This window comes from Eschrichtius robustus, chromosome 3 (assembly GCF_028021215.1).
Source record: "Eschrichtius robustus isolate mEscRob2 chromosome 3, mEscRob2.pri, whole genome shotgun sequence".
NCBI classification, from domain to species: Eukaryota; Metazoa; Chordata; class Mammalia; order Artiodactyla; family Eschrichtiidae; genus Eschrichtius; species Eschrichtius robustus.
The window spans coordinates 101,424,509-101,443,831 of NC_090826.1; the positions used below are offsets into that span (position 1 = coordinate 101,424,509).

General features: G+C 36.5%; 1 protein-coding gene and 1 non-coding gene across 3 annotated transcripts in view; one reads left to right on the forward strand and one right to left on the reverse strand.

Moving 5' to 3' along the window:
• CSDE1 (cold shock domain containing E1) overlaps positions 1-19,323 on the reverse strand; it is a 35,875-nt gene that overhangs the window by 12,943 nt on the left and 3,609 nt on the right. Inside the window, exons 2-9 of one of the 2 annotated variants that reach the window (XM_068540561.1) lie at positions 15,414-15,831; positions 5,661-5,859; positions 4,550-4,659; positions 4,056-4,148; positions 3,337-3,434; positions 793-874; positions 332-460; positions 86-211 (exon numbers count right to left, since the gene is read on the reverse strand). In XM_068540561.1, the coding sequence (XP_068396662.1) occupies positions 86-211; positions 332-460; positions 793-874; positions 3,337-3,434; positions 4,056-4,148; positions 4,550-4,659; positions 5,661-5,859 (837 nt within the window). In that variant the 5' untranslated portion in view covers positions 15,414-15,831. The remainder of the gene's footprint in view (positions 1-85; positions 212-331; positions 461-792; positions 875-3,336; positions 3,435-4,055; positions 4,149-4,549; positions 4,660-5,660; positions 5,860-15,413; positions 15,832-19,323) is intronic. The other variant, XM_068540562.1, reaches the window with a different exon arrangement.
• On the forward strand, positions 13,364-13,449 carry LOC137763184 (small nucleolar RNA SNORD35). Its single transcript, XR_011073744.1, has one exon. It is a non-coding gene; the product is annotated as a small nucleolar RNA SNORD35 (small nucleolar RNA).

A 19,323-nucleotide genomic window follows, 5' to 3' on the forward strand; every position in this document is an offset into this window, starting at 1 on the left:
AAGTAATGAAACTTCTGTATACCATACCGTATTATTCTATTACTGATGAGGCATAAGATGACTCTTCTGAAAAAACACTATTTACCTGGTTTTTACTGGGTACTTTTGGGATAACTTTGGTTACAGTTCCTTCAAAATGTTCAATGCTGATATCTTCAAAAATGACTGTTCCTTGAGGCAATAGTCTGACATCTGTTGCAACTTCTTTACCCTAGATCAGAAGGGAGTGGAGAGGGCGAGGGGAACCATGTCACTTTAAGTGTTTCCTAAAATTTTAACTCACTACTTATCTTAAAAGAAGGCCAAAGATCAAGTTATTCAACTATCTTACATTTCTGTCCTTGATTGTGAATTCCACGTCATCTCCAGGCTGCAAGGTTTCTAAGTCACCCTTAAATTCACTATAGTGAAAGAATATCTCCTTTACAATATCACCTCTTTCAATAAAGCCAAACGCATCCTAAAGCCAAACAAATATGAAGAAACAGCAGGAATATTATGTACTATTCAGTGCACATATTTATGATTACAATTTACAATCAATAAGCCTTTTCATAAAATTATACGCCAGTGGAAACAATATTACTTGTTAAAGTCTAATATTAATATCATCAATTAAATGGCCCATTTTAAAGAACATAATTAGTAACCAAGGAATTTTAAGAAATTACTTCTGACGTTAACAAATATTTTTAAAGGAAAGATAAAGAGGAAAAACAAAAGGCTTGGGTTTGAAAGACTTAAAGCGGTCAAAGAAAAAACTAAAGTTTCTCAAATATGATCGACACTTACCTTCATGGCACAAACTACTCCCTGACAGCGAGCTTGTTTCTTTTTCAACAGCATAATATTACGAGCACTTACAGCACCAGTACTAGAACAAAAGAATCGGGTGGGGACGGTGGGGACCAAAGAGGGGTGAAAAATGCATTGGCTTGGTTAGACATGATGAGTTTAGAGAAACAATAAACTAGTTTTCTGAGGCCTCAAGAATTCTGTATCATCAGTAATATAAGGTTTTATAATACATAATCCTTTTCATATGGCTTCATATGCAAAGGAGTTTTGCACAAACTCCCTAGCCTTTTAAATTGGGCACACATACATGTCATCGTTTCTCTCTCAGACTGCTGAAATAAGGCCACAAACTGGTTGCAACCAGATGGGGAATGCTAAAGTTTTAGAAAGGCCATTATATGAACAAACACTGACTAGGTATTATATGCTGCAAACAAAGGTACAGGGAATAAAGAGATAAATAAAAGATGGTCCTGTTTGCAATGAATACTGAATTTAGTAGCTATCCCATCAATTATTTCTGATTAAACAGTCATAAAAGAAACATGAGTAAATGCAGTGATTATAGGAGATACTTGCTATGCTTTAGAAAAGTGACGTTCAGGACTTCCCTGGTGGCCCAGTGGTTAAGAAACCGCCTGCCAATGCAGGGGACAGGGGTTCGAGCCCTGGTCCAGGAAGATCCCACATGCCATGGAGCAACTAAGCCCGTGTGCCACAACTACTGAAGCCCACGAGCCTAGAGCCCGTGCTCTGCAACGAGAGAAGCCACTGCAATGAGAAGCCCGCCACTGCAACGAAGACCCAACACAGCCATAAATAAATAAATTTAATTAAAAAAGGTGACATTCACCTCCACTGAAAACAGACATCACATATTGCTATAGCAGCAATGTAAATCAGATTTCGTTTTAAAGATGGCACATACAGTGTAAGATGTAATAAGTGTTTGTTGGTGTTGTTTATAAGATCTGCAGACCAACTAATTACCTCCCTTAATTCTTCATGGACAAATTGTCGCCCAATTGTGCTTTTTTTATTTCAAAAATTTAACAGACTAACAAAGACACTGGAAAAATCCTATTTGCTCTTGCAACTTACTACAGTGAAAAGGCTTTATTTAGAGCCAGATTGGGATTCAAACATCAATTTAAAAGCTGTATGACTTTAGGCCAGTTACTTTATGAGAACATACCTCATTTTACAGATGAAGAAACTTACCAGATGAGGCTGTTCTGAGGATTAACAACTGTACATAAAATATTTAGTACAAGTTCTTAGCACATTCAAGAACTTATTAAGATTAAATAAAGCCCTTTCATTGGCTCCCCATCCACCTCAAACTCAAGCCCTATTCCCAAGTTTCCTAATTTGACATTAAATTGAGGCCTCAGACTAGCACTACTAGTATCAATCTACAACTCAATTCGATTCCTTCTAGTCTGACAAGAGGTAAGGTTCAAGGCTAATAATTCTGCACACTCTTGGGACTTTTCTTTCTGTACTGCCATTCAAAGTCCATTCCCAGCACTTTCTCCTGTTTTTAACTTCCTTCTGTACTTGTATCTGTTTCTCCCACTCCAAAATAAAAATAATCATCCCTGGGCTTTCTTAACTACACTTTCCTTAACTGCTTATGCCAATGAATTCAACAGCTCTATCTCCTGCCCCTAACTAGCTTGTTCAGATCTATATATGCAACTACATATTCAATATCTTCCCCCACAGACACCTCAAATTCAAAATGCCAAAAATAAGTACAATTCTTCTCCCACCCTTAATACTTTCTGCTGTACCTCCTTAGTCCAGTTAATGGTATCATTATCTGCCCAGTAGCCCAAGCCAGAAAAATAGCATTTGGGACTCCCCTTCCCTTAGTTCTAATACACACCTCTATCTAAAAAGTTATAAAACTTCGTGATTTTATCTTCTCAATGTGACTTGACTTTTATACCCAAACACCCCTGGCCTGTCTATACTAGACCCTCATCTTTCATATTCTCATAACTCTGCCTCTAGTCTATAGCATCCCTACTCTCCGAAAGCCTACCACCTCCACCACTTCCAACAATAGAAACCAATCACACTTCCCCATTTAAAATCCTTCAAAGACACCTGTGACTAATGAATAAAGTTCAAACTTCATCTTTCCATGATCCAGTCAATTCAATCAACTCCAACTTTTGGCCTCTTCCCCCAAATGATACTTCCTCTATCCAGAACGTTTTTCTCATCTCCCTAGTGACTTCCTCGTCTTAAAGCTTACCTCAAGCACTGCTGCTATGGCAAAACCTTCACTGATCTCTAGAATAGTTCCTTGAAAGTTCTGACCATGTTTTAATTATGCTCCTATCTCTGACACCCTGCATAGTGCCTGTCATAGAACTGACGCTCAAATGCTTAGCTGATGAATAAAAATTTAAAAGATCATGAAAATTATCCAGATTTACAAGTTAGGTTTTTGACTTGCTTCAAATTTATTGTAAAAGGAAAAAAAAAAAAAAAAACAAACCACTTAGGTGGGAAAAAAGAACTTACTGTTTATTGTTATCAATTACAAAGTTTATTTTATCTCCAGTTTCCAGCTGAACGTTCCCTTCAACATCTTCAGGGGTGTAAGTCAGATAAAACACTTCCTGTGAATTAATAAGTTATTATTACTATACTGGCAGGATGCATGTTCAGTGTATACTGTGATTTACTTTGTTAAATACTTCTTAAACTGGCATTTAAAGCCAAATTTCTTAAAATTAAATGCCTTTTGACAAGTACATAGTTTATTCACATAAACACACTTCCCCTCCAAGGTGCTGATGACTTCTGCGAGTCCACAGCTGAGCAGCAATCCAACTTCAAAAAGCTTACACACGTGGAAGCATTTGCCCAGAGGCTGTAGTTACATCTCAAAAAAACCAATTTTTATATAAGGCATTCCAAACAAAAAAGCTGAGTTAGTGCTTAAAAGGAACCAGAAAAAAGATCCCCTCCCACAACCCCCAAAAAAAGCGAGTAAAAGAAGCATTTTACCTTAATGTTCTAACTAAGGTCACACTTGGGCAAGCTAAGACACTTGGAAGTCCTATGGATTTTTTTCTTTTTAGATTTTTTGATAATGCTGCACTCGAAGCCTCTTCAAAACCAAATTTTAAACTGATTTTTATCAACTGCAGCTTACGTTTTCTATTTTGAATTTTAAAGTACGCTTATAGATCACATGGTGGATCAGGCAAAGGTTTAAGAAAAATACACAAGTTTACCCCATTACGTTCGTAGCATACACTCCCTGTTGGACTCTGACCCGGGGCAGCTGGAGATTTACTCTCTAAGTTGTGAGGAACAGCGCACACAACCTACCAGTCAAAAAAAAAAAAATTTCCATTGCTAATCATTTCAGGAGCAGCACTGTGCAATATAAACTGAATTTTAATATCCTCTATACTATACAAAGGGATACATTTTAATATGATCCACAAGAGGATGTCATGCTGCCAAGTTTCAAACTTACAGTACATAAGCTGACTGTAAGTACAGACTTAGGGTTATGTATAAAAACCCAAATTGAGTCTTGACCGAATTTTTATTTCAGGTCAAGAAATGCCAGTGCTTCTGATATAATTTTAAAATAGTAACTTTTATATACTATAGCTCTCTTGCGTGCAAACTGAGGAGATGGGGAGAATCTTCCTTTTCTAATGTGAAAGATATGCAAATGCAGGGCCCTAAGAAAACATAAAGCATCTAAGTCACTAACTTGTCCATTAATTCGTTCTTCAGGGAGGATTTCTTGTTTTATCTTCACCAGTTTAACAGCGATGGGTTTCCCAGTCCGCCGGTCAGATGATACTTCAAATTCAACATCATCTAAAACAAAGAGAGTGTTGTGTTTGTTGGACTAATTTTGGCAAAGTGGTATCTCACTTTCAAGCTAAACTTAATGAGGTATTTGAGTTTCCTTAGACTGGTGATTCTTAAAGTGTGGTCCCTGGACCAACAGCAGCATCACCTGGAGTGTAGCAGAAATGCAAATTCCCAGGCCCTACTCCAAAACAAATTCTGGGCATCACGTACAGCAATCTGTGTTTTAACGAGCCTTGTAGGTAATTCTGATACACACTAATGTTTCAGAACCACTGCTTTAGACTAAGCTAGCCATATCTTAGTTTTCATGGCACCTACACATACTACAAATGACGCAATGTAATGATGAGATTTGGCAAGCTTCCCCCCTCACCCCCAAAATCCCTCTATACCCTGAGTTTCTTCATCTGTAAAATCAGGATTAACCAAAATAACACTCTCGTACAGTTTAGAGTATTTGGTATGCCAAATATTCATGTAACTATTGTTCTCTTTTCTCAAAGATATTTTAAAAAAACACACACTGAGACCTTGTAACTTCAGTCCTTTAATAAGCCACACATTTTCACATGTGAAAGTAATTTCTGTGTTGTCAGCCAAAATGAATTCCCACATAGTCCAAGTGGTGACATTGTAAGAGTTATTTCTTTCAGGTACTACTCAAACTAGTACCTGGCAAAATAATTAAAACTAACATTATAAAGTTTAATATTTTCACTGGCTTAAAATCTAATATATAGCCAAACAGTCATTATTGGGGGAATAACAATTAAATATACCAAGTGTCTATTTAAAAAATATTCAAAGATATCTTTTAATCAATTACTCTTTCATCCCTCAAAAAGACTACCACCACAACAGAAATCAGGATTCTGCTAATTTATATAAACAAACTTCAGTAATTGGTACAATTAAAAGGCCAAAAGCATAATACTGTCATGAGTAAGTTGATATGCAAGATAAATTTGTGATTAGTTTTATAAAAAGGAGAACGAACAAATTACCTCCTACTTTTAAGTCCTGCAGGTTGCCATTATACTGTGAACAGTGGAAGAAAAGTCTAGCTTGACGTTCTGAACACTGAATAAATCCATAAGAGGTTAGCAGTTTTTCAATGACCCCAGTTTCACGCAGTGCTGCTGAAGTACCATTGGGGTACCCATTATGCCCATTGTTGTGGAGAAGATTTGGATCAAAGCTCATCTGTTTTAAAAAAAGAAAGAACTCAATACATATAGATCTGTATATTACCTCCATAGCTTACTAAGTCTGATTAACAAATCACTGAATTTTTAACATAAAAAGGCAAAGAAAATAAAGGTAAACCAAATAAAGGGAAGATTATGTGTTTTTATTACTGAAATGTTAATTTAGCTAATAAAACATTTCAGAGGAAGTAATTCAAATTATTTTGGGGGAACTGCCTCAATTTATGCTAGAATTTTCACTTACCAAACAAATAGAATTTGTGGAGTTTAAATATTAAGATAAAGTAACTACATAAGTAAAAGTTGCCTTTACATTTACTCTAAATTACTAAAACAACATCAGAACAAAGATAACTACTATTCAAGAGATGGAAACCCAAACTACCAAGACATTTCATTAAATTTATTAATACTTATTTTGAAACGTAAATAGAAACCTTGATGCTATTTGGTAAGCCGTGCATCTTGAAGGCAATTATTTAAGTTAGTAGAGATTAAAACAATAAAAGAAACTTTCCATGCAATACTTATTTCAAACTAGAAAATGCATGCATGCTCAGGTCCTTTAATGGAAGATGACTCAAAACAATGAGTTAGAAAGCAAGAGTTTTCTAAGAACTCCAACAACAAAAGCTCTTGAATCCTAAAAATCTTCAATCACTTCACAGGTACAATTAAATCTTTTCACCTGTTTCAGACACTGAAATCTCTAAATACTGTCATTTGTTTCTATGGTCAGATAAAGCAAAATAAAACATTCTTTAGTGAACAGAAGGGCTATTTAAATGCAATGAACTGGGACCTATTTAATCATCAGATACTGTCTATAACATTGGATATTTCATTTTATTTAAGTGAAGCATGAAATAGGACAAAATCCCTTGGAAAGGTTAGGTCTATAATTGATTTATAGCAACATATCCACATCTTTACACGTAGTTTTAGACCCTTTCATTGAAAATTTGACTTATAAGCATTTTAAGTTTAACGTTGGGCAAGTAAAAAAATTCTTCATCAGGAAAAAAAAGATGACTGAAATTCTAGAAAGATAAACCCAAGTTTTAAAAGTAGTTAAACACTGGGTGGCATAGCCAAATCATGCAAATCAAAGCCATCACATCTGTAGGTGGTTAAGTTCTAATTCATTCATGCTAGACACTGTTTTGTGTCGGATGTATACTAACTCATTTAATTTTTACAAAAGCCCATGAGGAAGTAATATTGTCCCCATTTTACCAATGATGAAACAGACATTCAGATTAAATGACTTGCCAAAGTCAAATGACAGAGGAGTTGAACCAAGAAGGTCTACCTCTACAATACTGACTCGAAACTAGGGCTTCTCTAACTGAAGTTACCCAGTGATCTGGTTAAAATACAAAATCTGATTCAGCGGCAGGGGTTTGAGATTCTCCACTTCTAACAAGCTCCCAAGGTGATACTAATACTTCTGATTCTTGGACACACTTTGAGTAGCAAGGCCTAAACTACTAAACTTACCTTTCAAGATTCAAGGTGAAGGAAATACTTAGGGAAGTTAGAAAGTGAGTTTGCAGGGTATTTCAATCAAACTGAGTGGCCCTTCTTAGTCATGCTCTTAACACAAAGAAAAAAGCGGGGATGACTACTTCCCTGACTTACAGATCTCTGATACATGGGGGTCCTCTTTTGTTTTTTAGTCCCAGATGAGGTAGAAGATGAAGATAAAGGTAAAGAAAGTGAAGGAGGGGCTGTAGGAGGGGGATGAGGATCTGACGACACAGTAAAAACGTTCTCCATCTCAAACAGCTGTGATAACATAGCACAATGTTTACAACTATGATCAATAACAATTTAACACACATTTGACAGTCAACCTGTGTATCTTTACATTTATCATTAAGTTACTTTAGCAAAATATAATTCATTTAATCAGATTTCTATCAACAAAATAAATTATAGCATTAACATTAAACGGTCAAACTGAAATGTATTTTTTAAAGCACTTACTTAACCCCTAATCCATAACATTTACAATTTTAAAAATGCCATATGGACTCTGGTGGTTGCTACAGCAAGACAACTGAGCCCAACTTCTTCTCAATGTCCCACAACTTTACACAGAATCCAATATTCTCAATCACTTGTCTCCCTCAAGTAGGGTACACACAGGATAATCTAATGGGGTGTAGGAAGAAAATATCTGAACTAGAATATATATATTTGGCCAGAGATAAAAACTAGCTTTTACAAATGGTTATTATGTATTTATAGAAGAGGCCTTGCTGAGTTGATATGTCAGGTCATATCACATGTCATACATTACTTAAGTATTCTGAGGAAAGTGGAGAACCTCACAAGAGATTGACAGTGAAGCCCTCGTTCATTTACTTTCAGCATATTAAAGTTTACATCTCTCCAATTAAGTGTACATATTTAGCTATCTAGTTTAACTAAACTGCCCTCACAAATAGACAAACTGTTGAAAAAGATTCCCACAGAAGAATCTTAGAAGATAATGCTAATAAAGCAAGCAAAGGCAGAGAACTGGGAGCCAACACTTCTAATCCTAGTATTAGTTCTTGTACCTCCACATTATGAAACAAATGACCATCTAATGAGATCTGACAAGTCTGACAAAACATTAAGATCAAGACTATGATACAGACTTATACCAGTATCAATAAAACATAAAATGCATACTGTCCCTCAGATATTAATTCATGACAGTATAAAGTTTTTAAATTAAACACTTATAAACTAAGCATCCAGATATATATATTTCTAGTGGGGTTGCAAAGTTTCTACACTGTTAACAGGTACACTATCTTCACAATATTGCTTATTTCACCTTTGTCCTATTTGTACCACTGCTTCACAATGCAAATGGAGGAATATAATCACACAATTTATAAATATATACACGTACATATTGACCATACATGCTCTTCTTGTTAAACAGTATGATCAAATTAATTTGAAGACCACTATTCCACCATCACTGACTTAGATCATGACTTTCAAGCTGTGCTTTTTTCACATTTAGACTAGTTCTTATCACCATACAAGTAAGAACGCAATGATACGATCTGTAATACACAGGCCAGGAAGCTGCAAAAACCACATTCTCAAGTCTCCAGTCCTAGTAGTCCTAGCTGAAGGTAAGAGGTAAGACTCATGTTCTTCTCACCCTAAGGGAAAATGAACCAGAATGAGAAGGGATTAGAGCTATTATTTCTTTCTAAGACTAAACTGTTCCCCAACAAGCGTACTGGAATTTAGGCTATATTGCTCATCTCATCTCACCTTTAGATGTGCACATCAAAACAGAACTGAGGGCTTCCCTGGTGGCGCAGTGGTTGGGAGTCCACCTGCCAATGCAGGGGACACGGGTTCGAGCCCTGGTCCGGGAGGATCCCACATGCCGTGGAGCAGCTGAGCCCGTGTGCCACAACCACTGAGCCTGCGCTCTAGAGCCCGCGAGCCACAACTACTGAGCCCACGTGCTGCAACTACTGAAGCCCGTGCACCTAGAGCCCGTGCTCCGCAACGAGAGGCCACCGCAATGAGAGGCCCGCGCACCGCAGTGGAGAGTGGCCCCCTGCTCGCCGCAACTAGAGAAAGCCCAGCAACAAAGACCCAATGCAGCCAAAATAAAGAAATAAATAAAATGAATTAAAAAACTAAAAAAAACAAAACAAAACAGAATTGAAACAGAACCTCTCCTTTCTCCTAGCACCTTTCCTGACTTAAGTATTTTTCTCTTGCCTTTATCTGATTTGAGGGCTACTTTTTTAAAAGGGAAACCCATACATCACTCAAGCAACTTTAGATAAGACAGTATGTTAACCCTTAAAAGAATTCCTAATAGTTCAGCTAAATTTTTTAAAAACCAGCACCACCAAAACTTTAAAGAAGCACCATTAAATAAAATGGATGTTCCTTAAAAAACAAAACAAACAAAACCACCAATTACGTAAAAAGAGAAATCGAATGGAAAAAGTAGACAGCTCAACAACAGATGCTTGTTTATAAAAAATTAACATAAAGACAACATCAAAAAAAGGGGGGTGGTGGTGAACCAGTATGTAAATGTTACTTGGCTTTTTTTTAAATGGGGGAAAATCAATTTAGTTGCTCATCTCACAGCATACAAAAAATATATTCTACATGAACTGTGTTAAATGCCTTAACAAATATTAAATAAAAATGTATGCATTTATAAAGTTTTTGGAAGGGGGGACTTTCTAGGCTCAAAGTCAATAGATAAAAACGCCAAGGGAAAGGATCAATATTTGATTACATAAAAAGTATAAGCTTTTATACTCAAACCTAAAGAGAACAAACACAAATGTAAATATATGAGTGTATCATTAAAGAATTTAAGCAAATCAATAAGAATTAAACTACCAGAATACAAAGCTCTATGAGAGCAGGGGCTTTTTGTTCAAAGCTAAATCCCTAGTGTTAGACAGTGCTTGGCACATAGTAAGCACTCATTTGCTGAATTATGGAAAGACATTAAAACAAGTAAGTCTTAAAAGATCATTCATTAAACACAAAACATATGAACTTCAATTCTGGCAAGCAAAAATTTAGATAAAACAAATTATTCATTTATCAAACTATCGATGGTAAAAGATTAAAAAAATTGAGAAAGTAGGTCAAGGACAACATGCTAATATATTTTCATGGTGGCAAACTGGTGCAACCTTTCTGAAATACAGTTTAACCACAAGTACCAAAATGTGGAGGTGCTTTCCTTAATAATTCCACTGCAGGAAACCTATCCTGGGGAAATGTGAAATGTGGACAAGGCTTTACGCACAAATGTGTTCATTAAAATGTTTTAATAACAAATTCCCAGAAACAATCTAAAGTTTCATAGTGTAATTTATATAATGACAAAAATATTTCTATAATATGATTTTAACTGTATTTTAAAAAGGAAAGACCAGGAAAGTCTACTTCAATACTCACAGGCAATGTAACACTTCGATGGTGTTTTAAGTGCACAGAGCTAAAAATGGTAAATGGGAACAGAACTCAGTACTCACTCCATGGCTCACATTCTTAACCACTGCTTTATACGCTAAACCAGAACTCGAATGCCTACAATGCATCAGCACTGTTCTAGGTTCTACATGTATAGTAGTGAACACAGCAGACGAATATCCCCAACACCAAGTTTAGACTTCCTACTCTTTTCTATGTATTTGTTTTTAATCAGAAAGTCATTAACGGGACTTCCCTGGTGGCGCAGTGGTTAAGAATCCGCCTGCCAATGCAGGGGACACGGGTTCGACCTCTAGTGCAAGAATATTCCCACATGCTGCGGAGCAACTAAGCCCGCGCTCCGCAACGAGAAGCCATCGCAATGAGAAGCCCGCGCACTGCAACGAAGAGTAGCCCCTGCTCGCCGCTCGCCGTAACTAGAGAAAGCTCATGCGCAGCAACGAAGACCCAAACGCGGCCCAAAAAAATTTAAAAAAATCATTAACAATGATTTTTTTTTTTTTTAAAAAAAGGAGAACTGGAAAGAATCACAGGTCAAATTTAAACTTCACTTCTAATTCAAGAAATCAACTAAAGTTCCCTAAAGAACACAGAACTAGAATCAAAAGACTGGCTTTTAGTCTTGCTTCTCATACTTTTTAAAACTTCTCTGGGATTGTTTCCGCGGATATAAAATGATGGCCTACGTGATTTCCAAATTCCCTTGGGAGGCGGGGGAAAAAAATCATAATTCTGTGCTCCGTAATTTCTTCTTGCAACATCTGAGTTGTTTTTCCCCCCCTTTTCCTAACCTAGTCTGCTTGGCTCCCACTGAAAAGGAATTAGTTTAGAAAAGGCAACCTATTTCACTGTATGACAGTTTTAGAAAATGACTGTTTTCTTAATCTAAACATATTTCCCCTTAACTTCCTTTGCTCCTTTCAGTTTTCGGAATGCAACTGTTTTTCAGACTAATTGCTGTCTTCTGGGTATGTTCTAAATTATTATTCACTGAAGTACATTTCACTACTATTCTTACTGTACCCTGACCAATATATAGAAAGCACTGAGTGATTATGTTTCTTGATTCTGTAGACTAAAGTTTGAGTAACTTTATATAACTAAAAAAAAAAAAACCAAAACTCTATTACTCCTTAATAAATTAGTAAAATCAGATTTTCTCCTTTTAGTACTTGTATAACTGATCTTTTGTTACTAAAGAAAAAACTAATCTAATGCTTTTAAATTTCTTTTCTTAGTTAACCTGGAGTTCCAATTTATAGGGATAATTTTAAATTATTAGCCTTTGTAATCTGTCTTTTAAGCATTCTGTGTCCTTCCTTAATACCCACCTCACAGGGTTGTGGGGATGGTCAGGGTTAGTTACTTCATACAAAAAGCCTGGAATGGTGCTTAGTACAGAGCACACACGTAACTACTTACTACTAAATATTTTTTAAAAGTAGAGCAAGAATAGAATCTGGCAGCACACATATGGAGACCTCTCTGAAAATCAGTCCATTAGTCAAAGCCTTTTAATGCTTATAATCCAATCTATATTCCATACTGACCACTATGTTATCAAGAGATACTCTGTCAAATCTCCTTATTGAAACATCTTATTTTTTATTTGTTTGCTCCTGGATTTTTGCTAGGGATGGAGAGCAGGCTCCAAAGTTCGCACACCTGACTTTGAAAATCAATCAAGACATTTACAGTTCCTGACCATAGGCCTCCACGCTCCTAGCCAAGTTACCCTGTTATCTTCTCATTCACCTGGGGCTTTAGTTTTCTTTTAACGTTCCTAGCTTTGCTTTCCTTCTTGTCACCTTAAACTGTCTTTGATCAAAATACTCATCAAAACAATCCATGTCTATCTTTACATGACAAACTTCTTATAAGCCTTATTCATTGATATCTTTTAAGGCCAATCCCACTCAATATTTTTATTCATTCCTAATTATGTACTACTTTTACTGTTTTTTTACAAAGGCTCTTTTAAAATCTGTGGTTCTCAGATGTAGAGAACAAACTTATAGTTACCAAGGAGGGAAGGGGCGGGGTGGGATGAATTGGAAGACTGGGACTGACATATATACACTACTATGTATAAAATAAATAACTAATGAGAACCTACTGTATGGCACAGGGAACTCTACTCAATGCTCTGTGGTGACCTAAATGGGATGGAAATCTAAAAAAGGGTGGATATATGTATATGTATGACTGATTCACTTTGCTGTACAGCAAGAAACTAATATAACATTGTAAAACAACTATGCTCCAATAAAAATTAAAGTAAAAAAATAAATAAAAACAAAATCTGTGGTTCTACTGCATTACCAAATCTGTCTCCTTAGCTGCACTCGTTTTAAATGGAATAATTCACAACTGTACAATCAGAACATGTTTCACTGTCAATAACCCCCCAACTGTTATTTATCTGTTTGTAAATATGTGAATTAATCTATATAACTTAACTTTTGACAGCTATGCATGCATTTACACATTAAAAATGTTCATGTAGCAGATGATGGCTTTCTCTCACAATGGTCTGCGATGCCACTGTGGCCAGTACCAATAATGCCAATGGCTCAGCTGATGCCAGGAGGAGCAGGGAGCGGCTTTTGAGCTTAGGCTTGCTGAGAAGTTCGATGACTAAACTGGGATCTTCTAGGACAGGTTGTCAACAGCCCTCCCCTAGTCACCCTGTCTTGTTTCCTTACAGATTTGCTTCCCCCCACCTCCACCTCCACCTCCACCCCCACCCCCGGGGAGGGGGGGGGGATGTTCCTGTGGTAAACTAATACTCAGAATACAAAGATTAGGCTAAACAAAAAGCACTTCTACTTTAAATCCACCTCTACAATTCATGTCAATGCAATGAAAGCTGTAGCATCTAATCTTTTACCCTTCTGAATAGTAACGACAGAGCTATACAATTTCAATCCCCATTATTTTATCTAACCCAGCACAATTGGTACCAATCTAAAATTATTTTTTAAAAAATCAGATGAGGTAGGAAGAAACAAACAAAAAAAGCAAATAATACAATAACCTTCATACTGAGTAATTACATGTCTGTTTATGGATAATTTAAATAAATTGGCGTTACTGGTAGTTTTAAATTAAGGAATAATTCTGGTCCACAGTAAGGTCATTACCACAGCCAGGTCCTCAACCTTTAAATAAACTGGAGATAAAGGCCCACTGCTTCTTGTAATGGTGATGAAGCTTTTATAGGACAACAACCTAGGAGTGGTCTGTTTTCATTCCCCGTCTCATTTGATCAATGAAGCGTTTTACAAAAGGATTACCACCCAGTTCTTGAAATTCTCTTCCTTGGCATTCCTACCTGGACTACCTATTTCTTTCAACATTCTCTTCTTTGGCACTTCTTCCTTTATTACCTATAAAGTAACGACTCCTTTCTGAATTTCAAGCCTTTATTTCTGCTGATTTTAGAAACTCTAGAAACGAAAGATTAAAAAGGAACAATTGCCCTTCACAATCTTACCTCCCCCAAACAACCACTGTTTAACAGTCCATACTAGAATATTTTCTCAACTTCAAATTACTATCTAATAAACAGAAGAGATTTCCACAAATCCCTACCTGAACTTCCCTATTCCTATGAACAAAGATTTCTAACTTGGACAACTAGATAGACTAAATCAATTCCCTCCAGCCTCAACTTCCCATTCAACTAGTCACCAGTCCTATTACTTCTACCATTAAAACACCTAGTGTCTACCTCTTTCTCTGCCTTTACCCTAGCTTTTATCTTCCTTACACTCCATCCATTACTCCTAACAGGTCTTCCCATCCTCAGCCTATTCCTTAAAAGTAGCACCATTTGTCTTTGAAAGATACATTTATGAATATGTAACTTTAAAATCTGAAGCAATAAACTATCTCAGGTTTGAAATACAAAATCCATTAAGCCCTTGCTTATAAACAGCTGACAACTTTCCTGAAAAATAAAGTCAAGTAGAGTGGGCCCTGTAGAACCTGCCTCCAGCAAGCCTCCCTTTCCAGTTATTCTCTCTGCCCCACAAAACTGTATTCTCTACTCCATTCATTATAGACTACTCAACATATACCACGTGCTTTCAGATCTCCCCAAATCTGCTCATTCCGTTACTTCTATACCTCTACCAAAAACTCTTCTCCCTCTTAACAAAGTACAACTCACCTTCAAATGTCCCTTCTCTGCAGGCTTTCTTTACCCAAGGTTACCTCAAAGACTACAAAGGGCACTCCTAACTGAAACCTAACTTCTAAATAGTACAGAGGGAGTTTTTCTTTCTAAGAGACCAATAAATCAAGAGATCTGTATATTAATAAATATAATCTGGGGTGGAAAATCCCAGTTTTGGGCATAAATATTGTCATCTAACAAAAGACAATAAATAAAATCATCTAGTGTTGATATTTTCAGACTAATAGTTGAGAATATAAATTGTTTTCAGAATACCTTTAGAAGCAAACAGATTAAGATTTTAAATTTAACCAAGTAATTAGGAAATCCAGAATTATAAACTGATTCTTGCCAATAGGAAACGATAAACCTACCTCGCAGTGATAATCAAATATTGCACTTTCAGTAGTATTTGCTGATTCTTCTTTTTCAGCACACGTTTCAAAGGATGAAAGTTGCTAGTGTTTAAAAAAAAAAAAAAAAAAAAAAGAGAGAGCGCGCGCGCGTGCAAGAGAAAATGACCTATCAAGCTAATAAAGAATACAACTGCTGCTGCACCAGGCAATCTCACAGTACAGCACTGAAGAAAACAAAGACTACTAGCAGCGTTGGGAAGTGCTCTTTCAAAGCTGTTGAGTAGGCACAAACTTCTTGTTTCAGATCAAGTGTTGTGTCTTCAACTTAAGTGTACTCTTCTTTGGTCTTGTTGGTTGTTTCGAGGTTTGTTCCTTGCCTGATCTGAACTTGAAGCAGCAGTTTCAGGTGGTAAAGTCTGTTCTGTTACACTTCATACTAGAGATAAGAATGAAGACATTAAGTATAACTTACATAAAAGAATCAGGGACAGAGGGTAGCTAGAGGAACAAACTCATTTCATTAACCTAGAATCAAGCAATGCAGAAAACTTGGAAGCACACACACTCAATGTCATTTGAGCAATCTCCCAAGTGCTAATGGATACCTCCTTTGGCACATACACTCAAAACCCGAAATTATTCAGTCCTTATTGACACCCCCTCCCCAAAAATAAATTCGAAGTTACATAACATAATATTCTATTTAGTATAAGTGTTTTGTAGCTACCTAGCACTGTGTTAGGTACTGTGAAAACATAAAAGAATTTCCTGCCATCAGGGAGTTTACACCCTTGTTGAGAAGAGTTATTTATACATGGAGGAAAAACTAGAATATAGGACAAAATGTCCAAAATTAATTTGCTCAACTAATATGTGGGTATCTACTACATCACATACTATTCTAGAAATACTATTGTTTATGCATCACCGTCTGTGCATCAAAGCAACATGGTCAGAGAAGGCTTTTAGTAAGAGGTAGAATATTTCAGCTTAATTTGGAGAAACAGGCAGATTTTTGAGAAAAAGAAAACAGCTGAGTATTCTAAGCATAAAATATCACGTAAACCAAGCCAGAGTATACAACTAAATCCTAAGTCCCTTGAGAGCAGAGACCATGTATAGGATTTTCTATGCCTGGCATCAAGGGAGCTTTATTGCATGAGACTGTCACAAGTGTGGCTGGTTGTTTCAGAGGAATCAATAGGCTAGCCTGGCTAGAACAGAGGGCTGGGTTAAAGTGAAATGAGATATATGGTGTGACAGATGCAGTAGAGCCAGATTATGAAGTGTTTCAACTTGATATAACAGGAAACAGAGAGCCTTAGTTCTTGATGAAAGGGTATGAAATCCTGAAATCCTATGAAGGATCACTTAGTGAAGGAAACAGACATCTCATTAGAGCTGTTGCCATAAACAGATGAGGAATGTCTATAGAAGAGAAACAATTAAGATGAGAAGAGAAGAGAAGTGAAATATTATGTATAAATAAAATCACAGAATTGTGCTTTGTATTAGCTGTAAAAAATTATTATTTTGTAGTGCCTCAAATGTTAACTAAAATGACTTATATGGGGAAAAGAAAAGGTGGATTTGGTTTTAGATATGCTGAGAGGTGGACAGTATATTTAAGAACATCAGAAATAATGACTATAAGGTGAGAGGTCAAACCTGGTGAAACAAAGTAGGAGAGCTCAATATTAATCACACTGATACTTACCAGTAAAATGTCACAAACAAGTTATTTAATCTCCCTGAGTTTCAGTTTCTCCTATGCAAAATGAAAAGTCAGTAACAGCTGATCTGTGGCCATTGGGTATACCTAACATTCCATGACTTTATACAGTAACTTCAAATATCAAGTGTTACATTTGTCAAATCTTTCAATTTTATTTGGATCATTCTCCTATTACCCAGACTAGATACTTCGTAGAGCAATGATTCTCAAATCACTTGGGAAGCTTTAAGACATACACATGCCCAGTCCCCACTCAAAGAGTAATTTAACTGGCCTGACGTAGGGCCACTTCTGTAATGATCTTTGATTCCTCCCTCTCCACCTACACACCCAATGTTGCAAGTCTTATCAATATTTCAAGATACCTTGTGTATTCATCTTTTGCCCTAAATGACATATTTTTTAGTCCAGGGGTCTGACACATCTGCTAACTTCCAGTGTCAACCCTTTCCATATTCTGCCACATAACACTACCAGACTGATTTATCTAAAATTCCAATTTCATCTCATTCATCTCATCTCCTTGTCCAAAATCCTCAGTGATTTTTCCAGCACTCTAAATGGGAAGTTCTTAATCCTGGCTGCAAATCGAACCCACCTGGGACTTGGGGGGGAGGAAATTAGAGCCTGGATCCCACCCTGAGATTCTAATTTAACTGGGGTTAGGTCCTAGGCATTGGTATATTTTCTTTCCCACCCTGCCCCCAAGGTGTTTCTGACTTGCAGCCGGCGTTTAACTGCCACCATTCAAGGTGTGTCTGTTCTATCTTTACATCTTTACCTTCTTCTGCTCTCCAGTTCTTCTAGATAGGTGCATTTTCCTCCCTAATTCTTAAATGCAACTCTTGGGAGATTCCTGAATTCTAGTCTTTGTGTATATGGGTCTTTCCACAAAGAATACATTTTGTTATCTTCAATGCGACAAAAAAAGCCTTTCTTGACCATTCCAGCACAGATTTATTACAGTAACTCCCACTGCTGGCATCATGCTTTTTGGTACCAAATCATTTCTGCACTTTACTTACATGTTTATGTATCTTGTTCCTGCAATTATATTTCAAATTTCTGAGAGACAAACTCAAGTTTATTTCTTTATCACAGCCCCCGATAGCACTTAACCAGGTACTGCTAAACTTACCACAGCAGAAAATAATACAGCAAAAGATAGTTAATCTGTAACAGCAAAAGACACAATTCAAGTTGGTAGACAGGTCCACCAACTTTAAAAGATTTTGTTTTGGTGAACTGTATAAAGTCTTAATTATCCAATCAAGAAACAACCTCTTCTTTTAAAAGATACCCATTGGGCATTTTAATAAATTTGCTATCCACTCATGCTAAGATTATTAACATTCATGGGTGGTACTGACCAATTCTTTTGCTTTAATCCTCTGAACATAAGTGTACCCCCTACAACCTCCCCCCCGCCCCCAAAGCTAGATGCTTAAGTCACATGAAATACAGAGTACTAATAAAAAAAACTAAGGAACAATTTAAATGTGGATCTGAGAGTCTCCCTGATTACTAAGTAATCAACTCCTTTTCCCTTTGCTCTGTATGGGAACACTATCACCATTAGTTAATTATCAATTATGTCATGCTGTTTTAGAAGTTAGTTTTCCTTTACTTGATCTGATAATCCAAACAGTCACGCCCTATTTCACCTGCCTTAAAACTATCATCACCTGTTCTGTTATTTACTGTCTCCTCCAGTTCACTGCTTTATTGCAAAGCCTTAGCTGAAGCCGGGCACACAGTAGGCACTAAACTAATACATGTTGAACTAATACATTTATATGGCATTACTCCATCTAAAATGTTATCACATAACCCAGTTTATCATTTTGACAAATTATACTCAAAGTCTGTACAGCATTCACTTGGGAAGAATGTTAAAGAAATGCTAAACCAGTCTATAAAAGTCCCTCCACCTAACCCACTTTCTTCAGAGTACTTCCTTTGAGAATAAGAGCAAAGACCCAAATAGGCAGCACGGAACTGAAAAGGTTCTCTATTGTTGATTTATATGACTAACACTCATTCTTGCCTTAACTCCCCAGTTGGTATTTCTTAATGCATTAACCCAAGACAAGTTTAAGTATATCACATTTTTCTCTAACCTGTATAACTGAAGTGCCTAACAGGTTTTAATTCAGTTTTACTTTGGGATCTAAGGAAAATGATAAAGTTTAG